General features: G+C 46.9%; 1 protein-coding gene across 1 annotated transcript in view; it reads left to right on the top strand.

Annotated features, from left to right (window-relative positions):
• Positions 1-24,478, top strand: part of ADCY5 (adenylate cyclase 5) — a 148,783-nt gene that overhangs the window by 68,733 nt on the left and 55,572 nt on the right. The window contains exons 2-3 of the mRNA XM_049628293.1: positions 18,937-19,086; positions 22,338-22,459. Coding sequence (XP_049484250.1) covers positions 18,937-19,086; positions 22,338-22,459 — 272 coding nt within the window. The remainder of the gene's footprint in view (positions 1-18,936; positions 19,087-22,337; positions 22,460-24,478) is intronic.

Here is a 24,478-nt window from a genome sequence, read left to right as displayed (position 1 = left end):
ACCCCAAGATACTGTGGCTTTAAGGAGATGAGAGTTTATATCTTTAAGGAGGTGAGAGTCGAAGTGACCTGGTCCAGTTCCATGGGCTTGTTCCACCACCCACAAGGACATTATCCCTATCTGCATAGTCAGAGCTGGGTTTGGGGGCCTGTCCATGGTCCAGGCCAGAAGGAAGTACAAAAAGGTGCTGGTCCAGGTAGGGCAGGGGGCTTGTCTGATGATGGAGAGTCACACACATCACTTCCACTCATGCTCCTTTGACCCGAGCATCATCATGTGGCTGCAAGGATGGCAGCTGTGCGCCCAGCTACTGCGTGCTGTTTTGGAAGAAGGGGAGAATGAATTTAGGTAGACAATGAATAGTCTGCCATAGCCTTTTAAAAAATGTATTTTTATGGGGCTCCTGGGTGGCTCAGTCGGTTAAGCATCTGACTGTGGCTCACGTCATGATCTCATGGCTCGTGAGTTCAAGCCCCGCATCCATCTGCTTTGGATCCTCGGTCCGCCTCTCTCCCTGCCCCTCCCCCCCCCAATAACATTTTTTTAAATGTATTTTTAAAATAAAAAGGTTAATCTCAATTATCTACTCTAAAGGGATGTGGTAAGAGGTACTGGTGTGATCATCTAGAGCTCACTAGGTGGACCTCAAACTGAGAGTGTTTCTGGAGGCTAGGGGTGTTGGGGGGGGGCAGTCTGCAAATGAATGCTTGCCACATTCTTCCCACTGGGTGCTTTTTATAGGCATGTGCCAGTAATGGTTGAGTTTAATGGCTCACCCCTCAACACCCAGGGTATGTTTCCATTGGCCCTGGGGAGGACTTTAACTCCTCATACCTCATGGCCTCGGTGCCAGCCATGGTTGCCCTTCCTGCCCTGTGTTAGCAGGATGGCTGGGAGTGAGTGGCGGCTGGACTAGAGCCAACTCTTGGTTTTCTCTGTGGGAGGCTGAGTCACACTACAGAGAAGGCTCCCAGGATGTCAGGGCCCTTGGGAAGTAGCTGAGAGCCATGGGGTCACGTTCTCCTGTTTTACATTAGAAGAAACCTCATGGGACACAGACGACTTGCTGAGATAACCCAGCCAGGGAAGAGAGGGCTGGCCCTGCAGTAATCCAGGTCGTTTGCTGTTCACCCAGCCTTTCTGCGAGCGCCATTTCGACGTTATTTCTCTCCTCACAGGCTCAGCCTCTGGGGATTTCCCAGTGATAGGCCCAAGGTCAGCCAGCCAGTAAGGGACTTACCAACAGGACACCCAGGTGCAGTTCCCAGCTCAACTGAGCTTGCATCCCGCTCACAGGTACACACAGACTTGTCTCACGGCTCATCTTCCTGAGAGAAACCACCTCCAGGCCCTTACTGGTGTGGCAGTTAGTGCTACCTTCATTTGTCGTCTTTTGCTGGGTCATCTGCATTTCGTAATTCTGACTCAAGCCTTGGCCTCCCTGTGGATGGGGGTCCTATACCCCCCTTTCCTGCCTTGTGCTATATGTTCAGTGTCAGAATCAAAGACTGCTGGGGGCCTTGACTATCTTCTGATGTGTGCTGGAATATTCAAGGCCTTGAAAGTGCCCTGCAGCCCTCAACTTCCTTTTCATCCATTTATTCATTTAACAAGCATTTATGGGTGCCTGCTGTGTGTCAGCTCCATCCTGGGGGAGGAGGACGTGCCAGTGAGCAGAAGGAGGCATGGCCAGCCCTGTGGGGCTTTCATCCAGCTCTTGCTGCCCTCAGCCGCTCACGGCATGGCCAGCCCAACCACGGTGCTTTACGCCAGTAGTGTGTTGGCATCAGTGTTTTATTAGCAGGTGTCCTTAGCTCCATTTTAGAGATGAGGGCGTTGAGATTCTAGTAGGTGATGGGATTTGCCCCAAGTCACAAGGCTAGCCCTGACTTCCAGCACAGCATTCCTTTGGTTACATCTCCCTGCCTTTCTATGCAGGTAATCTCTGGGGCACTCCTCTGGGGCCCCCGGATCCCTGTCAAGGCACCTGACAAGGCACCTGGGCAAGCCTGCCTTGTCCAGAGCAGCACCAGGGTGTCCCTCTGTCCTGGGTCATCCGCAGGGCCCCTGGGCCTTCCACACAGACAGACAGACAGACATAGCCCCATTACATGTTCCGCTCGCAAGTCAAGGTTAGGTGAGCAGGGTAATGGCAGTTCTACTTTCTCTTTTGTTTTTCTGTTTTCCTTCCAAATTCAGCAGACCTAAAATGGGCCCTGGAGGTGAGGCCTGGAGGGGGCAGGAGGTGTGGGTGGGTGGAGGTTAATGGGTGGAGAGACAGCGGAAAGCTGCACTTAACCTGTGTAGGGTGGGAACCAGAGCTGTGTGTGTGGTGGTGCTCTCATCTCTCCTTCTGAATCCGATTCCAGCGTCTTGTCAGCCCCTTCCCTCCACCTACACAGCCTGGCATCATCCTCATCTGTCACCACTGTTCACCTGGAACAATGCAAGCCTGTCTGCTTTCCTGGAAGGGGGAGGAGGAAGCTGAGGGTGGGGGAACTGGGGTGGGGGGCTGGATAATTGTTCTCCGAGATGAGATTTTTGGATGAGAGAGACTTCATTTGCACTGGATTATAAATAAACTTCTAGCCCACAAAACTTCTTGCCAGGCCACAAAGCAAACTCTTCCTTACCCCGGAGATCAGAGAACTGCATGAAAAGCAGTTTATGGGTGAGCAGAGCCACCACCCAGCTTCTCTAGAAAGCCTTTCTAAGCCTCTCCCACCAGGCCAGTCCCCTCCACCCCAACTTGTGGCCTTGGTTTGGTTTGGAGGGGAATGTATCTGCATTTCCACACTGCTTTGTACGTGTGATCCCTGCACCTGGGTGGGTGGAGAGGCCGTTGCCTGACAGATTGTGGAGAACTCCAGCTTCCTCTAGGATTTCCCACAGATGGTGCATGGGGTCGGACAGGAGACTGGTATGACTTCCAGGTGTAACCAGCTGTCTCAGAGCTGCAGTGTGTGTGCTGCAGTGTTGGGAGTTCCGTTGCATTCCAGGAGAACAGGGACAGAATATTTGAGATTGGGGATTTCTCAGAAAATCCTGTCTGTGGCATCTCCATTCATGGTAGTATGCTCAGGACAAGTGTTCTGTCTGAGCAGCCAGAGACTCAGGCTGTGGCTGCTCCATGGATTGTCCCAGGTGGCAGAGACCTTGGCCATCACCCATTGCCTCTCTAGTTTTATTTTTTTTAATGTTTTTTATTTTATTTTTGAGAGAGGGAGAATGTGCACAAGTTGGGGAGGGGCAGGAGAGGAGGACAGAGGATCTGAAGTGAGCTGGATGTGGAGTTCGAACTCACGAACAGTGAGATCATGACATGAGCCAGAGTCAGATGCTTAAGTGACTGAGCCATCCGGGCGCCCCACCTCTCTAGTTTTATATATATATATACACATTTTTTTTTTTTCAAATCCAGGATGAGCACTTAGCCTTCTAAGTGCCCAGTCCCTTCTCTACACTACCTTCAGTCATTGCTCCTAGGCTGCCCCTTCTCCCCATGGTTTCAAATTTATATACCTTCCTGAAGCCCTCAGGTTTCATGACATGCTAGAGAAGTTGATCTGCTCTCTAGATAGTCCTAATGCCTGAGACTATGCCTGGGCTCCCATCCGAGACCTTCTTATCCCTTGGGGTCTTATGGTTGAACCTCAGCCCCCACACACCCCTTCCCTTTCCTCCTCTACATTTTATGCTCCCAAAAGTCAGAGGGAGTGGCTGCTGTAGGGTGTGCCTCCGAAGTGTGTTCTGAGCCTGGCAGATGTATGAATCTGAGCCTTTGGAAAATGACCCACTAAAGGGCAGAGAGGGAGGCCCATCTCTCTGAGGCCCAAAGGTGGGGCTGTCAATAAATTCACTGATTGTCAAGGTTTCCAAAACACCGGTTTGATATTCTGCAAATCAGCCTGTAATGATGGCGTGTTCCAGGTCCCTCTTGATTTGCCTTCTCTTTGTTCTTCAGCCAGCCATGCTGTTCAACAGAAATGTAATGAGAGCCACATGCATAATTTTAATTTTTTCAGTAGCCAAAAAAGTAAAAAAGAAAAACAACAAAAAACACAGATGAAATTAATTTTAACAATATCTTTTGTTCCACCCAATGTATCTAGAATATCATATCAACAGGTAATTAATACAAAAAATCTTTCAAACCGTGGTGTGAATTTTACACTTACAGCACATCTCAATGCGAACTAGCCACATTTCCAGCGCTCGTGGCCACCTGTGGCTGGTGACTGCCATCATGGACAGCACCGCCCTGCAGTTCAACAGGCGTCTGTCCTTTGTCCTTTAGGCCCCCCTCCCTCTGCCTTTGGATAAACCAGGTTTTCTGGCTTCTCCCACCACACCGTGCTGTATCCATTCAAGCTGTAACCCATGCCTTCTCCCAAGCATCCTGAGAAAGAGCCACCTTCACTACCATCCCCCTCATCGCCCCTTATGACTTACTCCCTTGCAGTCTGGACTCCTCTTCTACCTAATCTCTCTCAGAGGTCACCTTCGGGGCCCCTGACAACCTTTGATTCATCCTTATCTTTTCAGCCTCTCCCACAGCACCTGACTCTTGCTTGAATCTCCCCCTTCCATTTAGCTTTTATGACACTGTCTTACTCATTCCACTCACCCTAAAACCAGTCCCTCCCTAGACTTCCCTTCATGGATTAAGAACCAAAGCCCTTCCCTACCCCCTGGAGACTCACTCCTCCACGATGCCCTGCTTGGGACAGCCCAAACACTGCTCCCCCCTTTCCAGGGTGCCTAGCCTCCCTCAGGCTCTGGTCCTTCTCATCTGTGCCATTTGCCCAGCTCTCTTTTTGGCCTCTTTAGTTCTAGCACCTTCCTCTTTGCCGCCCCCTTTCCAGCCATGAAATTAATATTCCCAAAGTGCAGCTCTGATCACATTTTCCTACTGAAAGCCTGCAGCATTAGAAGTTGTAATAACAGGGGAATATATACTTACGTTATAATGTTAAATGAAAAAAGTAGGCTACTATAAGTGGTAAGATCATAGCTGCATGAAAACAAACAAAAACCTGTGAGTAGATTAAAAAAGAGGAATAAACCACTTAACACTGGTTGTTGTTGGATAGAAATTGAAATTTTCTTTAATGAATGCACATATTATAAATGGAAATTTGAGTATACTTTTTAGTTTTGGAAATGCAGCCACTCAGAGTTTTAATGCTTCCCGGGTCATGTGCCACGTCCTTACCTGGTCATGGATAGCATATTCTTTGTGATCTGTCCGTGAGCTTCACCTCATCTCTGGCCAGTTCCCTTGCTCGTTCTTTTCCAGTCAGCATTGACTTTCTGGAGTTCCCCAGGCACCCTTGCACCCTTCGAACTCCCTCCACCCCTTTATTCATGTGGTTTCTCCCACCTGGATGCCTGGGTTCTGCCCACACTGCAAGTTCCATCTCTAGACCCCTCTCCATAAAGTCTTCCTAGTGCCCACTGCCTAGAATGATTTCTTTTTCTGATTTGACTCTCTTTTCCCATTTGGCTTATACTGCCTGGCTTTGTAGGCATTTGAATTCTCATCTTATCTCCTCTATTAGCCGAGAAGTTCTTGCAGCCTGCCCTACTCACAGTAAAAGCATGTAGTTTTTTTCTTTTTTAATATAAATTTATAATTTTTTTTCTTCTAAGAATAATGCATACAATAAAAAAGTTGGGAAGTATTCAGTGGTCTAAAGAAAAAGGTCTTAAAAAACATTTACAATCCCACCATCACCTAGAGACATTCTACCACTGTTAACACGTATATATTTTTAGATTGAGATCATGTTGAATATGCAATTCTGTATTCTTTTTTTCCCCCACTTGACATTAGATTTTGAAAATTTCCCCATGATGCTAAATCTTCTCCAAATAAAATATTTTAAAGGCCTTGACATATTTCAGCGTATTTGAAGCTCCATAATTTATTTAACTCTTCTCTAGTTGTTCAACATTTAGCTGTTCCTCATTTAAAATTTTCTAATGATCCTTGCATATAAAGCCTTGCCCAGGCCAGTGAGTTTCTGTGTAGCAGCGATTCCTGGGAAGGGACCCACTGTGGGTCAAAGAGTATAAACATTTTATTTTTTTATTGGAGTATTGTTGACATGGAACATTACATTAGTTTCAGGTGTACAAGATAGGGACTGGACAACTCTATACCTTGCTGTCCTCACCACAAGTATAGCTACCATCTGTCACCATAAACATTATTATAATACCACTGACTGTACTCCTTATACTGTACCTTTTATTCCTGTGACTTATTCATTCCATAGCAGGAAGTCTGTATCTCCCTCTCCCCTTCACCTCTTGTGCCCAACTTCCCCCCGCCACTTTCTGGCAACCGTCAGTTCTCTGTGTTTATGGGTCTGTTTCTGCTTTGTTTGTTTGTTTGTTCATTTGGTTTTTAGATTCTGCATTTAAGTGAAATCATATGGTATTTATCTCTGGCTGCCTTATCTCACTTAGCATTATACCCTCTACATCCACCCATGTTGTTGCAAATGGAAAGGTTTTGTCTTTTTCTATGGCTAATTTTCCAGTGTGTGTGTGTGTGTGTGTGTGTGTGTGTGTGTCTGTGTGTGTACCCATACACACACCCCTATGCATACCGTGTTTTCTTTATCCATTCATCTATCAGTGGACACTTGCGTTGCTTCCATATCTTGCCTATTGTAAATAATGCTGCAATACACATAGGGGCGTGTATGTCTTTTTAAATTAGTGTTTTTGTTTTCTTTGGATAAATACTCAGTAGTGGAATTACTGGATCATATGGTTTTTCTATTTTTAATTTTGAGGCGCCTCCATGCTGTTTTACATAGTGGCTGCACCAGTTTATATTCCCACCAACAGTGCACGAGGGTAGAGTATAAACCTTCATCCATATTGCTAAACTGCTTTCCAGAAGAGTGGTACCAATTCTTATCCCTGCTGATGGATAGAGCGTATTTGTTCTGTTGCATTCTTGCTAATATTATTACCGTGAAAAAAGCTTTGCTAGTTTAATAGGCATATATTGTTTTCATTTATATTTCACTGTTTGCTAGTGAGGTTTCACATGTTTTTCACATCATGCATTTGTCAGTCATTTGTAGTTTTACTTCATTGAATAGCTTGCTCATCTGTATTATTGAATTTTTCTGTTAAGTTCTACTTAATTCTTGTTCATTTATAAAACACTTCATATATTAAGACTTTTCTCTCCTCTGCCATATTTTTTTTGCAAACTGAGTGTTTGTGAAGCTAACTTGGAGTTGAAAATGCCTGACTCTATCACCAGACTTGCAGTCCTGGGGTGCAGGGGCCAGGTGGCCAGGGCTGAGCTTTCCCAGACCCCCAGCACGATGCTCTGCACTGGGTGCTCAGTGTTTGTTGAGTGAATTAAGAGGATATCCCATTCAAGTGAGTACTATTCTGTGAAAGCTGTTGTTTTTCTTTTGAATGTATATACAGAGTCTGGGGTCTTCCTAGGAATAAGTAACCAAGATGACAAAAATAAAGTATACAGTGTGGCCATTTCCCTCTACAGGTACAGCTATTCAAGTTAGATAGAATAAACTATCTCCCTTGTTATTGTCACCATTTGCTTTAAAATTTAAGGGAGTCAAAGCCACAATGAGATACCCCCTTACTCCCACTAGGATGGCTATCATCAAAAAGATGGATAAAAACAAGTGCTGAGGAGGGTGTGAGGAATCAGAGCCCTCACATACTTCTGGTTGGAGTAGAAAATGGTACTGCCACTTTGGAAAACAGTTGGACAGTTCCTCAAAATGTTAAGCATAGCGTTACCATGTGACCCCGCATCTCAGTCCATTCAGGCTGCCATAACTAAATACCACAAGCTGGGTGACTTAGACAACAAACATGTATTTCTCACATTTCTAGACACTATCAAGTCCAAGTTCAAGGCACCAACAGATTCAGTGTCTGGTGAGAACCCACTTCTGCCTTGTAGATGGCTGTCTTCTCACTGTGTCCTCACATGGTGGAAGGGGAGTTAGAGCTCCCCAAGATCTCTTTTATAAGGACACGAATCCCATTCACTAATCCCACCCTCGTGACCTGATCGCCTCCCCAAAGCCCCACCTCCTAATGCCATCTCATTGGAGGTGAAGATTTTAACGTAGGAATTTGGGGGCAAGGGGACACAAACATTCATTCCAAAACATCTAGCAATTCCACTCCTAGGTATATACCCAAGAGAACTGAAAACATGCGTCTGTGCAAGAGCTTTGCACATGAACGTTCATAGTGACATAACCGACACAACCCATATGTCCGTAACTCATGGATAAGTAAAATGTAGCACAGCCATACTACGGAATATTATTTGGCCATGAAAGACTGAAGAACTGATACATGCCACAACAGAGATGGATCCTGAAAGTATTATGCTGAGTGACAATAGCTAGACAAGAAAATAGCTAGACAATAACTAGCTATTATGAGATTCTGTTTATATGAAATGTCCAGCACAGGCAAATCCATCGAGACAGAAAGTAAATTAGTAGTTGACAGGAGCTTGGGGGTGGGGGTGCAGATGGGAAATAAGCAGTGATTAATGGGCGTGGGATTTCTTTTTGAGATGTTGAAATGCTCTGGAATTAGCGGTGAAGGTTGCACAACCTTGAACATACACTAAAAACTACTGAATTATATACTTTCAAAGGGTGAATTTTATGGTATAAAAATTATATCTCAATGAAAAAGTAATTAAGGGAAACTGTGCTAGAAACAGGCGTGGCCTCCCCAAGGCACAGTGTGGGCCTTTCTCACCCACAGAGGAGGTTCCTTGGAAAGAGCTTTGGAGGTGGTGGCCGGGAGCAGGTCCCTAATCAGCACCATTTTATGTGACCAGGATCTATGAGGAAGGCCTGGGGCACCTAGGATGAGAGTGAAAGAAAGTCGAGTGTCTCTTTATTAAATAGAATAAAGCAAAAATGGACCTAAATTAGGTTGGGATAAATAACAGCTTAGTACAGTAGAACAGGATGAGCTCTGCACTTGGAATGAGAATCTGTGGTTTAGCTCGGCTGCTGCCGTGCTGGGTAGTGCAGACAGGACTCCTGCCTAGAGCCTTGGTGTCCTCATTAGCAAAAGAGGGATGATACCACCTGGCTTGCTTATCCTGGAAGGATGTGATGAAGATGCAGTGAAATAGTACGTGCACACAGTGTTTTAATGTTGTAAATGTCATTCCTAGATAATGGTCTTTCTTCACATTTTGGTCTATCTTGTCTTTCTTGAAAATGTGTTAAGCAGATGTTAATTATTGATTTGTTAATATTTCATGCCCTGCTTTTAGTAACAGTGATATTGTACTAAGTAAACATTATACTTTTAAAAACTTTTTAATGTTTACTTATTTTTGAGAGAGAGCACAAGCAGGAGAGGGGCAGAGAGAGAGGAAGACACAGAATCTAAAGCAGGCTCCAGGCTCTGAGCTGTCAGCACAGAGCCTGATGTGGGGCTTGAACCCACAAGTTGTGAGATCATGACCTGAGCCGAAGTCAGATGCTTAACCGACTGAGCCACCCAGGCACCCCAGCATTATACTTTTAAAGTCGTATTATAGGTTGGTGTTTCCCAGAGACAGTAGCCCGTATGATTGAAGTAGGAGATGATAAGGGAGATGTGCCTTGTAGTGAGGCTTGTAGAGGCCTAATGCCGGCACAGAGATTGAGGCTTTGTCTTACTGGCAATAGGGAGTCATGGCAGGCTTTTGAGCAGGAGGTGCCATGGTGTAAAGGTAGATGGGGCTCTCTGAGATAGTGCATTTCAGAGCAGGAGAAAATGATAAGTCCTGAGCCACTAGACTCTCTCTGGACGGAGAAGGGGATGGGGGCTGCCTTCTGGGCAGGACCCTATGGGAATGAAGACAGCAGAGAGTCTGGTCCTTTTAGCTCAGAGCCACTGAGATAGACAAGCTACCTCCACAAAAGAAAACCTCATCACAAAAGCCCCCAAGCAGAGATAATGCGGCTTTGCTCACCAAAAAAGCATACAGCAGTCTTTGTAGGGAACAAATTTCTAAGAGGTGTCACTATGATTTTTTAAAAAGTTAAAAATATGTAATATTGTTAAAAAGCCATTTAACACCTCATTGAACATGGTGCAGTATACACGGAACTGTGCTGATAGGACTTCCAAGAGTATATAATTTAAGATGATCCTTCCTTGATTTATTGTATTTTATATCATAATAGGATTCCACCGAGGTCCCCCGAGCTTCCCAGCACCACCGTGTAGAACAAATGAAATCTGGGACAGGCGGAAGGGGCTCTTGTCAGTCTTGTCAGCTCCTTTGATTTTGGGCTCATTTGGTTGCTAGTTTTGCGTGGTTGCAAATAGAAAAAAGGGCCAGAACAGGAGGGGCTATGCCTATCCTTGGGGCTGGGGTCCCAAAAGAGGACCTTTCTTCCCTTCCTAATACCTAGAGCAGTGGAGAGCTGGTCCTCGGCCCCCAGGGGCCCAGGGTGGGTCTGGCCCCTTGCGGCCAGATGGGTGGATTTGGAAAATCAAATCCCAGCTTTGGCTCGCACTTAATTGAGAAGATTTCAGACTTCAATGTGAAGAGAAAGCACTGTGGTCTGTGCAGGAACCACAGAGGGTGGAGGACGATCTGGAAGAAGGAGTAGGGTGCTGAGACCCTGCCAAGGGGGAGGGGGTTGTCAGAGCTGGGGGAGGGCAGGTTTGAAAAGCCTCCCTCATCGGATTGCCAGGTAAATATGGATACCTGGTTACATTTGAATTTCAGATAAATAATTTTTTAGTGTAAGTATGTTCCAAATACTGCATGGGACATACTTATACTAAATTTTTTTTTTATTTTTTATTTGAAATTTCACATTTAACTGAACATCTCATTCCCCCCATCACCAAATCTGGTTCCTTGGGGTGTTCTGATCCTTACCTCTGCCACTGCCGCCAACAGCAGATACACCCTGAGAACCGTGGTGCAAGAGGCAAGCTGACTTGTCCAGAACAGAAGCCATGCAAAGTAACAAATTGCCAGGGGTTCGTCTCCAACTCATTTCCTTCACTTCTGTTCATTCCCCATTCCTCTTCGTCTTGCGCCTGCCCCAGGATTGGCGAGTAGCAAGCCTATGGCAGCGGATCCAGGGAGCCTCCTGAAAAGTCAGAGAGGCGGTGGTGTTTGCAGCGCTGGAGGTCTGCTGCGGGGAGTTCTGTCAGCCTCCGCGAGGAGGCGCTGCGCAAACCACGGAGCGCTGTAACTTCACCCTGGGCCAAATCAAACCTGCAGCCTGCAGCCTGCAGCCAGCAAAGAGATTGGATTTCTGAAAGTGCTGGGGTTTTAGAAATACCGCCACCACTGCCGCCAGCATTGTAAATATTCATAGGCAACTCCCCTGGGTTTCTACGCAGAGACTAGAATTCCAAACATTCCCCTCCCCCGGGGTTTCTCCTGGTGTGGTCCTGAGACCACCTGGACCCAAACCATCTGCCGGGCTTGTTTTAAAAGCAGATGCTGAGGCGAATCCCAGGGCTGAGGTTTGCTGTATTGTCAGGTCCCCTCGTTACTCTGCCTGCTGTAGATGCGCACACACACACACACAAACATTCGAGTGTGCACATGTTCTGTGTGGTTAGATATATCCCTCGAGGTCCACGCAAGGGAAACCAACAAACCCTTAGTTAGGTCTTGCTTCCCTGCTGTTGTGAATGATACCTGTTCCTATTTACTAATCAACTCTTTTACATAAGGACAGGGTTTATACTTTTACTGTGTCTGCAAGGGGCTCAATAATTGAAAATTGTTTTTAGTGGAGAAGAGAGCCAGTCAGCATTTGGACCCTTGTGCTCAAGGTGTGAGATCAGGTTTAAGCTACAAACTCCTTCCTAGAAGAAGGCTTTAAGCAGAATTCCATTAGATTTTACTATGTCTCCTCTCCATTCATAACATTAGTGTCTGCACAGGAGCATTAGCACCTGTGAGAACTGGGGAGCAGATTTCTGCTTTTTTGGTGAGTGGTGTATGTGTGTGTAACAGACATTGATCTCTTTTTCACTCTCAGGTGAAATTGCCACAGTCATCCTTCCCAATGACTTTGCTCAAGACCCCTGACCCACACCCCAGCACCCTGTAACTGCTCACCCCGTTTTGTGTTTAGTGAATGAGAGAGAGAAACACTGAGACACACTAAGCTGAGCAAAGCCATTTGGACCCCTATTGGGTTACTGGGCATCATTTTACCTGGATTTGCACCGTCTGTGGCTACTGGCCTTCTGGCTGCAGGAGGAGTCAGATTACAGCAGGAGAGACCAGGAGGATTAGTACTGAGATGCTCCAGCGGCCAGTTGATAATTACCTTCGGGGTCATGTCCCGAAATAGACTCTGGCCCCTCTTTCTCGCCTCAGAGAGGGAAGGCTGCTCTTTCTCTGTTTGGCTGGCTTTCCCATTCTTTTTTTTTAGTCCCTCCTGCATCTTACTCCTGTTATTTTTTAAGTATAATTTACAAGCAGTAGAATTCACCCCTTCTGGTATACAGTTGTGTGGGTTTGACAAAGGCATACAGATGTGTAACCACCAACACAATCAAGATCTGGAACCGTGCCATCCCCCAGAAGGATTTCCTCCTGCTGTCCCTTTTAGTCATCCTCTCCCTCCAGCCCCTGGCAACCACTGGTCTGTTTTCAGTCCCTACAGTTTTGCCTTTTCTAGAATGCCATGTAACTGACCTTTTGAGTGTGGCTTCTTTCACTCAGCATAATGTATTTGAGACTCATCGACGTTGTGTGTTATCACTAAATCGCTCCATTTTATAGATGAATAATACTCCATAAACATTCCTGCACAGGTCTCTTTGTGAACAAAACTTTTCATTTCATTTGGGCAAATACCTAGGAGTGGGGTTGTTGGTCGTATGGCAAGTATGTGTTTAACTTCATGAGAAATGCCAACTCTTGTTAATTTTATAGAGAGTACGAGTGGGGGAGAGGGGCAGAGAGAGAAAGAGGGAGAGAGAGAATCTTAGGCAGGCTCCATGCTCTGCACAGAGCCCATGACCCTGAACAGAAATCAGGAGTTGGATGCTCAACCAGCTGAGGCACCCATGCACCCCTACCACTTTTTATTTCTAATAGCAAGGTCTGAGAACGCAGTTGCCCTGCTTTCTTACCAGTGCCAGTGTGGCAATTCTTTTTCCTTTTCCTTTTTAAATGTAATTTTAGCCATTCTAATAGTGCTTAGTAGTATCTCATTGTTTTTTTAAAATTTGCGTTTCCCTAATGGGTAATGATTTTGAGCATCTTTCTGTGTGCTCATTTGCCATCTTTATATCTTATTTTGTGAATTGTCTATTCAGATCTTTTGCTCTTTTAAAAAGTGGGTCGTTTTCTGCTTGTTGACTTTGAGAGTTCTTTATGAATTCTGGGTACAAATCTTCTTATCAGACATGTGATTTACAAATAAGTTCTCCCAGTCTGTGACTTGTCTTTTCATTATCTTAACAGTGTGTTTTGAAGACCAGTGTTTTTTGGATGACATCTAATTTTTTAATTTATCATTTCATGTCTTTTACGGATCATGATTTTGCTGTTGCATCTGAGAAATCTTCACCTAACCTTAAGTCCTGTGTTTTCTTGTAGAAGTTTAACAGTTTCAGATTTGCATTTGAGCCTGTGAACCATTTTGAGTAAATTTTTATGTATTTTGTGAGGTTTGAGTTAGGCCTATGGATAGCCAATTGTTCTGGCACCATTTGTTGAAAAGATTGTCCTTTCTTTATTTAGTCGCTTTTATATATTTGTAAAACATAAAAGTATGATATACGATTTGCAGATATTTTCTTCCATTTGGTGCGTTGTCTTTTTAGTTTCTTGATGGTGCCTTTTAAAGAGCAAAAAGTTTTAATTTTGACAGTGTAATTGATCTTTTTTAAATTTTTGTCATCTGTGCTTTTGGTGTCATGACTAAGAAATCATTGTCTAATCCCAGGTCATGAGGATTTACTCTTATGTTTTCTTCTGAGTTTTATAGCTATAGCTCTTACATTGAGGTCTCTGATCCACTTTGAGTTAATTTTGTATATGGTGTGAGGTAGGGGATCCAACTTCATTATTTTACATATGGATATCAAGTTATCCTAGCATCATTTACTGAAAGGAGTAGTTTTCCCCCACTGAACTGTCTTGGTACCTTGTCAAATATCAGCTAACCATAAATGTAAGGGTTTATTTATAGACTCCCAATTTTATTCCACTGAACTGTATTTCTGTCCTTATGCCAGCATTGCACTACCTTAATTACTGCAGCTTTATAGTAAGTCTTGCTATTGAGTAGTGGGAGTCTTCCAACTAGAACATCTTTCTCAAAATTATTTTGGCCATTCTAGTTGCTTTGCTTTTCCATATAAATTATCAACTTAGCTTGTTAATTTGTTAATATCTAAAAACAATCTTGCTTGGATGTTGATTATGAATGTGTTGCAGCTATACGTCATTTTGGGGAGAATTGACATCTGAATAACATTGAATTTTCCAACATGTGAAACATGGTATATCTCTCCATTTATTCAGGTCTTTTTGATTTCTTTCATCAATGTTTTATAGTTTTCAGTAAACAGGTTTGCATCTTTTTGTTAGGTTAATCCATAAATATTTCATAGATTTGGTGATATTTAAATGGTACTTTAAAAGATTCCATGTCTGATTGTTTATTGCTTGCATATAGAAATGCAGTTGCTTTTTTTTTAAATTAATTTTTTCTTTTGTAAATGAAAGGCGGCTGGGTAAGATAAGCAATGCATGGGTTTAGCAAATTATCACAACTGGGTTAAGTCTTGTCTCTGCCTTATCCCAGTTGTGTATATGTGTGTTAATAGACTGAGTCATTGACTGACTTTATTATGGAGGAAATATTTGTCAAGTATTGCAGTTGCTTTTTATATATTGATCTGGTATCCTGTGATCTTGTATCTTTATATTTTTAAACTTGCTTATTAATTCTGGTAGAATTTGGGGGAGATTTTCATGACACAATCATGTCATCTGCAAATATAGACAGTTCTATTTCTTCCTTTCCAATCTGTATGCCTTTTTCCTGTCTTTTTCCTGTCTTATTGCATCGTCTAGAACCTCCAGTACAATGCTGAATAAGAGTGATGAAAGGACACTATCTTGCTTTGTTCCTGGTCTTAGCAGGAAACATTCAGTCTTTCACTATTAAGTATGATGTTAACTATACATTTTTGCATATGCCATTGATCAGATTGAGGACTGTCCCTTCCATTCCTAATTTTTTAAAAAATGATTATTTATTTTTGAGAGAGAGAGAGACAGAGTGTGAGTGGAGGGGTTGCAGAGAGAGACAGACAGAATCTGAAGCAGGCTCCAGGCTCTGAGCTGTTAGAACAGAGCCCAACATGGGGCTCAAACTTAAGAACCATGAGATCATGACCTGGGCTGAAGTTGAATGCTTAACTGACTGAGTCACCCAGGCATCCAAATTTTTCTTTTTTTTTTCTTTTTTTAATGTTTATTTATTTTTGAGAGAGAGTATGTGTGTGTGAGAGAGAGAGAGAGAGAAAGAGAGCATGAGTGGGGAAGGGGCAGAGAGGGAAACACAGAATCTGAAGCAAGCTCCAGACTCCCGAGTTGTCAGCACAGAGCCTGACATGGGGCTTGAACCCATGAACTGTGAGATCATGACCTGAGACAAAGTTGGACACTTAAATGAGTGAGCCACCCAGGTGCTCTGAGTTTTTCTTTCTTAATCGTTCACTGATGTTGAATTTTTTCCATATATTTTTTCAGTAACTACGGAAATAACTATATGTTTTTTTCTATTTAGTCTGTTAATATGGTGAATGACATTGATTTTTCTTTTGTTTTTTAATGTTTATTTTTGAGAGACAGCACAAACGGGGGAGGGGCAGGGAGGGGGATAGAGGATCTGCAGCAGCCTCTTAGCTGACATTAGCAAGCCCGAACTCACGAACTGGGAGATCATGACCTGAGCCGAAGTCGGGTGCTCAACCAATTGAGCTACCCAGGTGACCCTACACTGATTTTTCAAAGTTGAACCAGCCTTCCATTCCTGGGATAAACCGCACTTGGCCATGTGGCATTATTATGATACAATTTCCTGTCTGAGGGCGGCTCCTCATCTTCTCCTTCCCAGTTTTTCCTTTCTCCTATTTTTAGTCGTCTGGTACCTTCCTTTCCTTTCAAAAAGGAGCATGCTAGAGAATGTTCTACTTAGGGAAGAACATGCTCCAGCATTCCCTGAAGATTGTGCCTTCAGCCTTCATCTCCTCATTTCATTCTTTTTCCTTATCTCTTTCTCAGTGGTCCCAGTGACTTCCTAGAGGTATGTCTTCAGGGGTTTCCTTCAGAGTCACTTGCATTGGTTACTACTGTAGGCCACAGTCTATTTCTTCCTGAACCTTATCCCCCTGGTCTTAGGGGCTCCTCCTTCTGAGTCAGCTCTGCTTTGCCTGGCCCCCAGCCTCATATAAATCTTTGGGCTTCTGTGGCAGTCTCCTGACCCGTCTCCCACTCCCTGCATTACTTTTACCCTTGATGAGTTGTCATCTTTTTTTTTTTTTTAAGTTTGAGAGAGAGAGCATGTGTGTGGGAGGAGCTGAGAGAGAAAGAGGGAGAGAGAGAATACGAGCAGGCCCTGCACTTCAGCCCATGAACTGTGAGATCATGACCTGAGCCAAAGCCAAGAGTCACACACTCAACCGACCGAGCCACCCAGGCGCCCCTGGTTATCTTCTTGAAGCTATGTGCTCATGCTGCTGTTGTTTCCTTCATTAGTCCTTCATGCTCCTATTTTGCAAGGATTGTGCTAGGCCTCTCAGCCTGACATTCAGATGCCCCTTCGGTCTGGCTCTAGTCTGCCTTTCCAGCTCTATCTTCTCTCTATGGACTTCTCTTCAGGATCAGAAAGCCTGGATTATTTATTCAAGGACCCTGAGTACCTCACAAACATGAGTTTAGTGGATACTCTTTCCAGGGATGTGCTTTCCCATGCCTGCCACACTCACCAATTATGCCTCCAACCCCAGGCCCAGTGTGCCCTCCTCTGCCCTCCTGCCCCCCATGCTCCCCTCGTCTCCTTCTTGCTTAGTGTGAGGCAGTTTCTGTTTCCTATCACTGGTTCTTTGTCAGTCTTGACCACTTATCTCTTCACCTGGATTGTAAGCTTCTGTAGAGCAGGGGTTTTCTTTCCTTGTGATAAGTAGGTTGTGTTTTTCTCTGCCATGTTTTTACATGAAATGACAATGGCAGGATTCTGAGATGGATGGGTTTGGGATGGGGTTTGGGGGAGTTGTGAGTCAACATAAGAGTTGGTGGAGCTGGTAATCTGAGTTTGCCCTTTCCCTGAAGGCACATCCAGGAAGCATCTGGAAGATATCCAGGAGGTGGTTGAGGGGAGCTTATAATGTCCTTCAGCCAGGAAACCAGAATTTATTGTGTAGCCAAGGAGAGAGCAGGACTTTGGGACAGGAAAGAGAGTCTCTTTCTGTTCATGGATTGGGACAGTCACGATAAAGGATGTCTCCAGGGAAACATGGCACCACATCCTGCATGAGCCCACATGGCCTCCAGGCCTAAGCTGGCTGAGGACCCCGGGTAGAGGTCAGAGTACCTCAGAGCTGGGGTGGGGAAAGCCTTCAGGTGGAATGCAGACCTGAGTCAAGGACAGGAATTCTAGGATCCAGTGGAGAAAGAGGACCCTGGAAGAAGAGTGTGGAGGGCTGTCTGCCAGGTCACCGCCAGGCACCTGAAGTCCCAGAGGGCTTCTGGAACTATAACGGGAAGTTCGAGGGCCAATTAGGGTTACCCCTTCTGTAGTTGAGACTAAGAATTAAGTTTTTCAAGGGAGGGATGGAGTCCTAGAAGCCTGAGCATCTTTGCATGGCTTCTGTCCTGTGTGGCCTAAGGCCAGGGCAGGACCAGGATTAGTTTACCTAGATAGCCCAGGAGCTGTACCTACCAAGAAAAAATTTGTCTCAGCAGCACCATTGCCAGGATCTGAAATGTGCTGTGAAACTTGCTTTCGTGGGGTGTGTAGTGTTGTGTTTTGCTTTCTCTTCACTTTTCAGTAAATATTCCTTTCCAAAGAATTCCAACCTTGTCTCTGTGACCTGAGGGGCAGTAGTATTTTTCCACACACATATCTCAGTCAGCATGGAGAAGGGCATTAGTGAGGAGCAGAGGGTGATGGTGGATGCTCTCCAGCTGGTATGGTGGAGTTGTCAGAGGGCTGTGGTGCTGGTGCAGAGAAGGAATGGAAGCCGAGGAAGAGGAGATGAGACCAGCCATTGACACTGATCCCTACTGGCTGGGGTCCTTATCCGTCTCTCATTTCCCAGGGGATTTAGCACAGTGCTGGGTATCTCATGGGTAGCCAGCAAGTGCGTGCTTCATCGCAGTTGATCCCTGGGGAATAATAAGCTAATATAAAAATAATAATAAGCTAAGGATTCTCTGCCAAAGGGTAGACCTTTGTCCTGCCCTGGACTTTATCATACTTTCAAAAAAAGAAATCTCACAATGCTTATGGAACCTTCCTTGCGATGCCCCTGCCACCTCCCACAATACACAGCTCCATCACAGCATCACCAGTATCCCCAACCTTTTCAGCGCTGGGGCTATGGACACGTTCAGTATGATTATTCAGAGACTCGGTTCCTTAGGGCCATAATCTGTCACAGGCCAGCCAAGTTTTGGCCTTTGAGGAAGTCAGAGAGCCTGACCTATTATGCTTGGCTACTCCCTGTGGTCAGCCATGGGTGGGTGTCCTTGGCATTGGTTTGCTCACAGCTAGGTGGTTTTTGCTAATGTGGAGGCTGGGGGCCCTATGCTTGGGGGCCGGAGGGTCAGGGTTGGGGCTCCAGTGACTGGTTGGAGCTCCAGGCCTGAGCTCGGTGTCTTCATCTCTCCCTCTGCAGCTTGTCTCCAATGTCCTCATTTTCTCCTGCACCAACATCGTGGGTGTCTGCACCCACTACCCGGCTGAGGTCTCTCAGAGACAGGCCTTCCAGGAAACCCGGGAGTGCATCCAGGCACGGCTCCACTCACAACGGGAGAATCAGCAACAGGTGAGTAGGGCCCTCTTGTCCTTTCGTGGCTACAGGGAGCACAGGCCCAGGACCCCCCTTAGCCCAGCTGCCCACCTCCCCCCCCTCCCCCCCCCAGCTCAGCTCCTTGTAGCTGCCCTGCCCTGTCTTCCAGGCAGGGACCCAGCCAGAGGGGAATGTTTTCCCTGGAGGGAGCCTAGCATTTCCGACTCTGTGGGCATGCTCTAGGGAGACTTTGGAGAAAGAGCTCTACCCCAGCCCTTGCCCACTGCCTCCTCAGTGTTCCCCTGTGGACTGCAAAGAAGCCAGGCAGCCCAGGCCCTGGGCACAGAAAAGCACCCTCCACCTCTCCCCAGTACTGATGAGGTGAAGGAGCGTCTGCATCAGCATTCCCACCTGGGGTTCAGGTGCTCCCCCATGAGAGAGGAGAGAAGGGAGAGCTGTCAACCCCTGGGACACCCTCGCCAGGCACGTCCTCTGTGCTGAGTTCTGGGCTTTGGTTGGTTCAGAGAAAGGATGATGGTTGTCTCACCCTAAACCTTATCCTCAGAGAACTTTTGGGAGGGAAGTAAGCCACTCACGTGGGCCAGAGACTTGCAGGACTTCTCCGAGTGAGCACTGGGGCAGAGTGTCCTGCCCCTGTGTGCTCTCTTGGGTAAGGGCAGGGCAAGGACTGAGGGCTGGTCAGCATTCCCCTCCTGGCTGTGTGGCATCCTGTTTGGGGTTCAGGACCATTGTGTCATCTCCTGCGTGTGAACCAGATGAGGCCTGGGGACCCTGGGCCACAATGGAGCTGAAAAGCTCTCAGGCAGGAGCTCCAGAGATGGGACCATGTGACCCCAGGGGAGCGTGTGGGCAGGTCAGCAGGGTGACGGGGGCCCCCACTAGACTTGTACCAGTTGTAGTTGTTAGAGATGAGGTTACTCCAAAGCAGGTTCTCCTCTCTTCTTATGTTTGTGCCTACCCAGCAAGCTGAATGGAGTCCTGCTGCCTTCGAGCTTGGGGATAAGGGAGACAAAGGCCTAGACAGCGGTAGTCCCCTGCACCCTCCTCGCTGGCACAGAGCGTGTGCTGTGGACGTCCCAAGTGCCCTTTGACCACAGTGTGAGAGGGTCTCTGACTCCATCTGGATGCATCCTGAGCAGTTAGTGGCATGGGCTGGCCGTATCTGGATGGCTGAGTAAGGGGGTGATGCTCTGGCACCATTCCTCCCCGCCCCCGCGAGTCGCTGCCTATCCCTGCTTCCTGTCCAGCCCTGCCGCTGTGGCTGTTGTGTCCTGCCAGGTCTCCAGCTCATGCTGTCCAGTCAGCGGCCTGGCTTGCCCCAGGCATTCTTTTGGCCCTGTCTGAACTCCTGGTCCAGCTCTTGAATGAGACCCATGCTCAGCAGTGTCCCTGAGTCCTCCCACTGTCTTTGTCTGACACGCTTGCTGCACTTCTGCAACCTACTGGAGGCCCCTACGTGCCTCAATGGCCCCCTCTCTCATCCCAGTTCCAGGCTCTGGCATCTCTTGCCAGAGATCCGTCCCTTTTTGTGTTAGGAAGTGTCCCTTCTCACTCCTGGACCTTGTCCCTTCTCCAGTAAAAAGAACATTTTATAGCTCATCACCGTTTACTTGCACTAGCCCTGGACAGGCTGGACATTCCAGCAAATCCACAGGGATTTGGGAGAGAAAATCTATTTGCTTTACCATGTTCTGAGCCAAGATACCAGGGAGGAGAGGCGTACTTACTGGGGGCGGGTACTCCTCACCCAGCCAGAGCCTTGTGGCTCTCGGGCCTTCCCCCGCCCTTGGGTCCTTGGGAACACTCCTCGGTGCCACCTGATAATGGGACTCAGAACTGTTCCCCAACACCCCTCCCCCCACCTTCCTGACCCTCAGCCCCAGAAGTGGTTATAGTTGTAGGAAGATCTTTCATGGATATAAACCATATGTAGCACACTTTCTCCCAGCTGTCTTGGATTTCCACAGAATTGCTCTTTATTTTGTTTTTGTCACCAGTAACCATTTACTGAGAGTTCAGTAAATAGGAGGTAGCCTTCAGTGGCCATGTCCACTGATGCTCAGGGAGACCAAGCTAACCCACAGAGAGCACCCTTGCTAGATTAACAGTGTTTTCCAGGCCGCACGCAGGCCATCAGCTGTGGAGCTGAGCACAACACAGCCCCATCCTCGGGGTATCTCATTGCTACAGGGAGACCCTGTTAACAAATCACCAAAACCCCGAGTGATCAGGGATTCTGCAGGAAGGCCCTGGGTGGTGAGGGGTGCTGCTGCCAGAGCCAGGAAGGGGGGAAGCCTGAAGGAGGGCTACCAGCCATATGTGAGGATGGTGAGTCTAGCTGAGGAGATTGTGTGCAAAGGCAAGAAAACACCACCAGCAGCTTGGGAAGCTTCCCGTGGTTCTTTGTGTTTGGAGCAGAGCACAGATTTCAATGCAGGGCGTGCTGGGAGCATGCAATGAGATACCCCCGAGGATGCTGCTGCGTCGTGCTCAGCTCCACAGCTGAGGGCCTGGGAGGAGGACGCAGAAGGGAGGCCAAGTCCAGACCCTATCGGGGCCCCACATGACCCTCCCCTCCATTGTGTGGCCCTGGCCTCTCTCCCTGCTTCTCTCCCACCTCTTCTCTCAGTTTGTCAGTCAGCGTGATTTCCCCTCTCTTCTGGGTTACTCTCCCCTGTGTAGAAATGGAGCACTTCCAACCTTCTCCTTCTGGTCCCCACGAAGCCTTCTCTGGCCACCCCATTCTCCCCAGCCCGGGTCAGGTACCCCTGCTCGGTGCTGCAGAGTACCCCACACCCCCATGAGACTGGGAGCTTTGTGAAGGAGGAACCTTGCCTGTCTCACTCACAGTTACAACTCCTGGCGCCCAGCATGATAGGTGCTCAGTAAATATTTGATGACTAATTGAATGAATCTCATTTAATGCTCTCAACGACCTCATCCCTATTTATAGATGAGGAACCTGAGGCTCAGAGAGGTTCAGTAATTTGCACGAGGTCACATGGAGTCTCAGGTGACATCCAGGATGCCAGGGGGCTCAGTACTACAGGTTTACCAGGAGGGCTCTTCCCCAAGTATGTGCACAGAAAAACCAGGAGGTCACCCAGGGAGACAGGATTCAAGTAGCCCTGGGGGCATGACCCCACCCCCACACAGGTGTTAGCTCCGTGGATTTCAGGTGACCTGAGAGGTTTTCTAGGACTTTGCAGGTGGGGACCCAGGCAGGTGGAAGGAGCTATGACAAAAGCATGTGCTTCCCTCCCCAGGAGCGGCTCCTACTGTCTGTCCTGCCCCGTCATGTTGCCATGGAGATGAAAGCAGACATCAATGCCAAGCAGGAGGATATGATGTTCCATAAGATTTACATCCAGAAACATGACAACGTGAGGTAGGAATGAGGCTGGGGGGTGAGGCTGGGGGTGGAAGGACTGATCCCCCAGGGAGATAACATCCCTACCTCCTCCCCTTCAAGGGAGCACAGCCCAACAGGGTGGTCTGTGGCTTTGGGGTGTGTGTTGTCTGGGGCGCCCTGGCTGCACCATACCCCTACAGGTTGGAGGTGAAGCTGCAGGGAGAAGATATAGAAGGAAGGAGGAGAAAGGAGAAAGCAATAACACCAGCTGTTGGGGAAATTCCTAGCCTAACAAGGAAGACAGAAAGCAGACTTAGGACCCACATATCACCATCATCGTCTCAACCTTCATCACCATCTAGCAGCTTCCATGCCTTCTAAGCCAGTGTATGTCAGGCACTAAACCAGCCATTACCCATCTATTGCTAATCATCCTGACCATGCAGCAAGGTAGGGACCCTTATCAGCATCCCTCGTTTAGAGACTTAGCTTGGAATGGCTAAGACCCTCACCCAGGGTCACTCAGTGAGGAGTGGCAAAGCTGAGGTACATCTAGGTTGGCCTGCCCCAAAGCCCATGCCCCTTTTACTGTACATTTGCCACTTCTCTAGACAGAAGCTGCCGGCAGCAGAGACGTGCAAACAGATGTAGACTAATAGAGTGCAAAATCTGCTTATGAGTTCCATGGGGACATGAAGCGATACAGTGGCCTTCATCCAGCATGGCTTCCTGGAGAGCCCAGTAATCCTCCCATATGCCCAGAAAAGGAGCTACTGTGTTTGCCTTTGAGAGAGTTACTTTCTCCCTGGGCAGGTTTTCCTGGGCCCCGCAAGTCTTCCAAGGCTGGTGTAGAGGGAACCTTTTGAGGCTTGGGCTGAGTTTTCATAAAGGGATTAAATGGGATAGTATGAATTACTGTGCATGCACACACACACACACACACACACACACAAATATACGTCCTTTCAAGGTGAGGTTGATGGCCATGGGGGTGGGGCAGGCATTGTGTTTTCCTGTAGAAATTGTCAGAAGTTCAGGCAGAATTGTCCAGTTCCCAAGTGTGCCCTGGAATCCAAGACTGCTGTTCCTGCCCATGCGTCCTGTATCCATCTTCCAAAACAGACTCAAAACCTTTGGGAGAAAAAGGTACCGGAACAACACTTTTGTCCCCATTTTGGGGGTACCCCAATCCCCCTGAAGCCCACCCATGCTCCACTGTCAGGCAGGGAGAGCATAGACAGCGGCAGGAAGAAGGCTGCCTATGGCTGAGTACCCCCCCCAAGTCTGCTCAGGAGGTGTCCCAAAGCTCAGAGAGAGAAGTGGGGCCCAGGACTTGGTAGGTCTTGCTGACATACTGTTTTCCCACTTCTTCTCACACCCATCTCTGACCCACAAGGTGGAATAATTGGTAACAACAGTAGTTAAACTTGCATAGTGCCTTCTTTAACTCACACACTGGTCAATGCTTTACTATATTCACGGAGTCCTCACAATATAAGAGGTTGGTGCTATTATTATCTCCATTTTATAGGAAACTGAGGCACAGAGATTAATTTGTCTAAGATCACAGAGCTGGTTAATTAGGACAACTGTCTCCAGAAAGCTTTTTGGTATCAGAGTTCTTACCAAGCCTGACTAGGGGTTTTTTATATGCTTAGGAGAAAGGAGTGTGTATGAGGGTTTGTGGGAAGGAGTCAGGGAGCCCCCAAGCCAAGAGGAGACTCAGAAGAGAGAGAAGAAGGAGGTTTGGTTTCTAGCATGTGTGTGTATGTGTGTGTGTGTGTGTGTGTGTGTGTGTACCCACCATGGGCCTTTCCTGTGTGATCGAAACCCCTGAGATCTGGGGACTCTATGACATGTAAAGAAAGAGCCTTCCCTATTAGAACAAATCCCAGAAGCCCAAATCAGGTTGGGAAGGAGTAACCTGCCTAGTGGTTCTAGCACATATAAAGCCCTGAGCTCCCTGTTTCTGGGATTTTCTCTCTTGATCCTGTCTTCACCATCTCACTGGCCCTGGCGTCCTTCCAAGCACAGCTTGGACAAAGGGTGCTTTCT

The sequence above is a fragment of the Panthera uncia genome, chromosome C2, assembly GCF_023721935.1.
Source record: "Panthera uncia isolate 11264 chromosome C2, Puncia_PCG_1.0, whole genome shotgun sequence".
In the NCBI taxonomy this organism is placed as follows: Eukaryota; Metazoa; Chordata; class Mammalia; order Carnivora; family Felidae; genus Panthera; species Panthera uncia.
This window is presented reverse-complemented; position numbering and strand designations above follow the sequence as displayed.